Source organism: Oncorhynchus tshawytscha, linkage group LG06 (genome assembly GCF_018296145.1).
Source record: "Oncorhynchus tshawytscha isolate Ot180627B linkage group LG06, Otsh_v2.0, whole genome shotgun sequence".
NCBI classification, from domain to species: domain Eukaryota; kingdom Metazoa; phylum Chordata; class Actinopteri; order Salmoniformes; family Salmonidae; genus Oncorhynchus; species Oncorhynchus tshawytscha.
This window is the reverse complement of record NC_056434.1, coordinates 44300659-44306831: the sequence shown is the minus strand read 5'-3', so window position 1 is coordinate 44306831 and position 6173 is coordinate 44300659. Positions and strand designations below refer to the sequence as shown.

Genomic DNA, 6173 nt, shown 5'->3' with positions numbered 1-6173 from the left:
AGGGATGCGAGTCTGAAAATGACGCAGAAAATAAAATAATAAAGAAGCTAGCTAACAACTACCTCTTCCTGAAAGCCCCTTTGTGTCTTGGGCTCTATTTCACTTTCTTAGAGGAACAGGACTAATTAAGATAATTTAATGTAGGTAGGCCGTGACTGGCCTCACACTTTTGAGGTGTCAAATGGTCAAGTATGCGCTGGGAAAAGTGTAGTATGTCAGTGACCAGGAGTGGTCTTATTTTTATGAATTGTGTTTATGAAAAACAGAGGAAGATTGCAGTGAGCCTAAAAAGAATCCGGACAACATACATTTTGTTTTGAACTTCGGAGTAGAGCACCAGTCACAGGAGTCATCTCGGATGTGACAACGAATGTTCATGTTGACTCCCTGAAGAGAATTCCTGGTGTGATTGGTACCCGGCATCTGACCCGTTGGGTGAATGGAGAAAAATAAAGTATTTCAGTCCTGTTGTTTTTTGATGAAGAGCAAATACATACGCGTGCTTTCGTTCCCATACCATTGCAGTGTAAGAATTGTAAAGGATTTCGCCATGTTTCAAGTGTGTGCAGACGGACAGAGTATATTGAAGAACGGTGTGTAGAAGGAGGAGGGATGAAGAAGATTGAGGTAGCAAAAGTTAGCGAGATAAATCGAATCTCCTATGCGGAGGCGATTAAAATAATTGAGTAAACAAGTGATTGTAGTGGACGCACCGCAGCCTGTGGTAAATGTTTGATGCCAGGCAAAATATACCCTGTGTGTTAAAAAGGTGGATTTTGTGGCATTCATTGCCACAGTTCTAAACTGTTACACACACGTTTCAAAGAAATTATTGTGGCTGCGGCAGAAAAGTTTTGGGGATTTAAGGATTTTACATCTGAAGACTTGCTTGGGGTACTGGCGCCGGAAGACCCGCCCTCCCAGGTTCCCCTTGAGCCTGTAGGGATCAGATCTGTTTTTTGTTGTTGTTGTTTTTTACAGAAAAGTTGTTTTGATTTAGTTTAGTTCATTTATTGTGTTGTAGTTTTTGTATTTCGTTACATTTTTGGGGAATCCTGTTTCAATCCCGCACAGTAGGTGGCAGAATGCACATTCAATTGTGCGATTGCCAATCTTCCATAAAAGAAGAAGAATCCTACCCTGATACCCAAGAAGAAGCTGCTGATTTTAGTGTTACGTCAGAGGGTTTGTTTTGATCTGTGGCGCTGGCAAAGTGAAGAGGGTGATGACATCTTCGTGCTCTAAATTAAATAACTGTTGAAGTGAGAATTGAAATGCATCAAAAGAGCTCAACTTGGCGAACCAGGTCTGATTGGGACGTGAATGAATGAATGAAACTAGCACGATTGAAGATAGCTAGCTAATGTAATGATTAACTAAACTAGCCCGAGAGGACGCTAGCTAGCTGGAGAGCTACCGTTCACGTTAGTTAGCTGACAGCACTTGATGTCGTAGCTAGATCATCAGCGAACATCGGAATTGAAAATGCTTGACAGATATTGACATGATCAATATAATGGACTACACTCCATCTTGTAATCCAAGGATGTGACTGGGGATGGGAGAAATAACCATGGAAACGCCTGAGTTACCTCTTGAGGTAAGACTAGCAAATAGGCTAGTAGCCTGCTTCATAAAATAACAGTTGGTGTCACTGGTTGTCAATGCATTGGGTGTCCTGACTAGCACGGTTGCGTCAACAACTTGATATGTTACTACCAGCACAATAGATGTTAACTAACTAGCTAGCAAGTTATAATGCACTGATTATTTAATGTTTTTGGCACACCTTATTTGATCCATTTCCTTATGCATGGCACTATGATAGAACTGTTGTAAAAGACCTGGTGGTCCAATCAACTTTCTGTCTAGATCGTCACCTACATCCTAAGTTTCCTCAAAGCATCAGACAGGAAGGAAGCCTCTCTGGTGTGCTGGAGCTGGTATGATGCAAGCCAAGACCTCCAATTTCAGGTACTACTCTATTCCACAATTTCCCCTTAATCTCACAAATTTCATCAATCTCACTAACAACCTAATCCTAATTTTGACTCCATTTTCCAGAGGAATGACACCTTCAAGTTCCCAGCCTCTATCTCCTCCCTGGATCTGATCCGGGGCCTGAGTAGGCGTTCCCGCTGCAGCCTGGTCATAAGCCATCTGGATGGGTCCAGTATGTCCCGGGCTGTGCTTCAGGAGATAGGGCTCCATCTAGGCCCTCGGCTGGAGAGCCTGGCCCTGCCAGGAAGCAGTGTGACCGAGTCTTCCCTCCTGGCCCTGCTGCCCCACCTGACCGCCCTGCGCAGGCTTGACCTCCGTGGCCTGGACAGCCTCTTCATGTCTGGAGCCTTCCTGTCCAAAGAAGAGCACCGCCAGCAGGTCAGACAGACCCTGTAGGCTGGAGATGATGATGATGAATATTCCTTTTCTAATTATTTTTTAAATTGTATTTTTACACATGCCAGTTGAAAAAAAATAGTTTGTCCTTTTCCTAGGTGGGGGTAGCTTTAGCAGGTCTTGAGGAGCTGGATCTCTCTGACCTGCGCTATCTATCAGATCTCACCTTCAACCGACTCACAGGCTGCACTCTCAGACTTCGCCGTCTCTCCCTGGCCGGCTGCCACATCGCCTTTGAGTTTGACCCGTACCGTGGCTGCCCCGTGGGGCCTGACTCCTCTGCCCTGCTCTCCCTACGTAACCTCCGCAGGCTGCTGCAGGAGCAGGCCTCCACTGTGCGGGGGCTGGACCTGAGCAGAACTAGCATCACCCCAGAGTCGCTGCGCTCCGTGGCCCAGGTAGGGGGCCTGTCTCTAGAGGAGCTGCGTCTGCGGGGCTGCAAGGAGCTGACAGACTACTCCGTGGAGGTGCTCTGCAAGCACCAGCCTGGCCTCCGGATCCTGGACCTCAGCGCCTGTACAGAGCTCACCAGCCGGGCTGTACTGGCTGTGGCCCTGAGCCTGAAGGGCCTCCGGTTCCTCTCTCTGTCCCGGGACTGGAGGATGACGGATAAAGGGCTGGCCGACCTGATGATGCTGCCGGAGCTAAGGAACCTGGATCTGTCTGAGTGCCTGCATGTCAGTGGGGCTGAGATAGTGAAAGGGCTCTCTGCCCTGGAGCCCAGGGCACGGTTGGAGACACTCAGCTTCAAGAGCTGCACCTATATCAGGGTCAGTGTGTGCTGCTCTCTCCCTCACATTACTATGACTTTACCAGAGCTGTTTTACCTGACTCTTTCAGGATTTCTCTTTTATAGAATGAAATGTTTCAGGACATCATCCCTTATGTTCCTTTGTTTCCCATCTCTCTCCCAGGATCTGGCTGTGTTCTCTCTGGCTCGGCTGCTGGGCTCCAGTTTGCGGGAGCTGGACCTCACCTCCTGCGTCTACCTCACAGACCTGAGCGTGCGTGCTATCGCCACCTACCTGCCCGGGCTGGTGGTGCTGCGACTGGGCTGGTGCAAGGAGATCACAGACTGGGGGCTGCTGGGCATGGTGGAGCTCACCAAGGAGTGTGATCCCAGCAAGGAAATGGTGAGAGAGGGCTGGGTGGGGAAAAGTCTAGATGTCTTGGGAATAGGGAATAAGCAGACTAGCTGGTCTAGACTTCGCTTATATTCATGTTACCACCACTGTAGCTTACTACGACCGTGCGCCCCTGACCTTCAACCTCTCACCCTGGCTTTGTAGGAGGACAAGGGGCCCAGCTTCACCCGTACTTTTGGAAATATGGGTTTCTTCCGGCCTCCCAGCATGCCCTTCCAGGAGAAGCCCCGGCTGGTGACGGACGAGGACCTGGGGGTGTTCAAGGAACAGGACGGGTCCTCACTGCTGGCCCTCAGGAGCCTCCAGGAGCTTGACCTGTCTGCCTGCTCCAAACTCACTGACAGCAGCATCACACAGGTTGGTCTACCATGAGAATATACAGGCTATGGTTAGGGCAAGGAGTTTTAGGTTATTTACCAGGGACCATAGTTTTTCCTGGTCCGGTTCAGAAACACTCCATTAAAGGAACATTAAAAATATATATTTAAAAAAAACCTTAATATTCATCATCTCCAGCACCAACCCAACATCAACATATGTGGAAATGATGCTCTTCTATGTTTTGTAGAAACATCATTGGTGTGCGTTGTGTGAATTTTATTTTGTTTATTTTTCATATAAACAATTTTGAGTAGGCATTGCCTACTAATTGTTTGATGTTATCTTTGGAAATAGTTAGCTTCCTCTTATCTTTTTTCCCCCTACAAAACATAGAAATGTGCCATTTTCACATGTTGATGATGGAGTGGTGCTAGATATGATGAATATGAAGTTTAACAATTTAGCAATTTCCCTATAAGTTAACCGGGCAATTGTTGTGAGCAGGTGCTGCGTTATCCAGACCTCCAGCGCCTCTCTCTCTCCATGCTGCCTGAGATCAGTGATGACAGCCTGGCGTCGGTGGCCTACCACTGCCGCAGCCTCACCAGCCTGGCACTCAGCCACTGCCCCCAGATCAGTGACCAGGGTATCGCCCGCGCCGCCCCCTACCTCGCCAGGCTGCAGCACCTCTATCTGTCCTGCTGCGACGCAGTCACAGATAGGTGAGGGACACACACACACACACACACAGAACCCCAGAGAGACAGACTGTGTATCAGTGTTTGACAGCAGTGAACTCATGCTCCCGCAGGTCTCTCTCCATGCTCGTCCAACACTGTAAGAGATTGCGGACGCTGGACATCTCCATGTGTAAAGACATCTCCATAACAACAGTGGACCTCCTCCAATCCCAGCTGCCCTTCCTAGAGAATGTCCACTGCCGCTTTGTGGGCGGAGCTGACCTGACCCTCACACTCTGATAGGGTTCTGACTAGGTAGAATACAACTACGACTAGAAGGTACTTTTTCGTACCAGGTTAGGAGAATGATGTTAAGGTTAGCTAAAATGTTCTCCTAACCTGCTACGAAAAGTAACTTCTGGTCGGAGCTGTACTCAATTTAGTCACAACCGTCTGATGGGTTGAATGTCCCCAACAACAAAAAATGATCCAGAAACGTTCTGCTTGAATCGCAATTCAGTACCTGCTCTTATTATCCAGAGTTTATTTGTATTAGATTCAGTAATTCTCTTAGTTTTAACCCCTGTAAACCCTAATATGGGGTGTATGTATAAGGACCCATATGGCCAGTGTCTTAGACTCAAATTAGGTATTTTTAATTAATTAAAAATCATTCTCATTGGAGAATCTGCATCTGCAAATTTCCATCCTGTGTGGACTAAAAGTCAGTCTAGTCTAGGACCATTATTAATCGGAGTCTGAGAAACCGGCCCTTAAAGTCCTCCTTCGGTGTATGCCAGGGGTGGGCAACTTTCGGCATGCAGGCCCACCAAAAAAATAAGAACTGTCAGGTGTACTGTTGAACACAGGAGGTTGGTTAGTGGTACCTTAATTGGGGAGGACGGGCTCGTGCTAATGGAATGGTATCAAACACATGGTTTCCAGGCGTTTGATGCCATTCCATTTGCACCGTTCCAGCCATTATTATGAGCCGTTCTCACCTCGGCAGCATCCACTGCTGTTGAGAGTTAGAATAATAGAATACACAAGGTGCAATTTCAAAATGTGGTTGTGCATCAGTCACTCAATTAGTTCATGTCAGCATTTTTAACATTTTATTGGTTAGTCTATGGATGTGGGTACGCAGACCCACGAGCCACTGTGGACACTCATTCTGTTCTTTTTTGTGGCCCCCCCCACCCCCATCGCTGGTGTAAACTGTGCGATATAAGGTCACTGTTAATCTCGAGGTTTGTTTGATTAGAATGTGTCTGATTTATGGAGCTGAGGGACCAAATCGGTAGATGCTGCACAAACCTTTAACTGGCCTAGAAGATATGCTCGGCTTTAACAAGCACCTTGTAGTTGATCTCAGAACCAGATCTTGCATGTTCATTCTTAAATGGCCACACTGTAGAGAAATATTGATATCTATTCATATTTTGTTTAGCTGGCTTAATATGTAATTTTTTATTCAACACTGCCACTGAAGGAAGCAAAACTGTTAATGTTTCTTTGAAAATGTAATATGTATCAAATATAAGATATAGTTTCAATAAATGTATGCTTCTCTCTTGCTTAGAATCATGAGTACAGTAGGCTTGTTTCTTCTAGGATTCCGCCAGACCAT

At 46.7% G+C, this 6173-nt stretch overlaps 1 protein-coding gene across 1 annotated transcript; it reads left to right on the top strand.

Moving 5' to 3' along the window:
* The first annotated feature begins 906 nt into the window (after window positions 1-906).
* On the top strand, window positions 907-6127 carry lrrc29 (leucine rich repeat containing 29). Its single transcript, XM_024423955.2, has 8 exons — window positions 907-1600; window positions 1873-1974; window positions 2065-2379; window positions 2496-3167; window positions 3312-3530; window positions 3687-3899; window positions 4368-4585; window positions 4675-6127. The coding sequence occupies exons 1-8, from the start codon at window positions 1559-1561 to the stop codon at window positions 4841-4843; spliced, it is 1950 nt and encodes a 649-aa protein (XP_024279723.1). The 5' UTR covers window positions 907-1558; the 3' UTR covers window positions 4844-6127.
* The last annotated feature ends 46 nt before the right edge of the window (window positions 6128-6173 follow it).

What these genes read in the sequence shown, in the direction of transcription:
- lrrc29 (XM_024423955.2), top strand. Translation starts at nt 1,559, where the DNA reads ATGGGAGAAATAACCATGGAAACGCCTGAGTTACCTCTTGAG. An exon ending in CGCCTGAGTTACCTCTTGAG is followed by an intron (nt 1,601 to 1,872) that starts GTAAGACTAGCA and finishes CTTTCTGTCTAG; the next exon opens with ATCGTCACCTACATCCTAAG. An exon ending in CTGACAGCAGCATCACACAG is followed by an intron (nt 3,900 to 4,367) that starts GTTGGTCTACCA and finishes TGTTGTGAGCAG; the next exon opens with GTGCTGCGTTATCCAGACCT.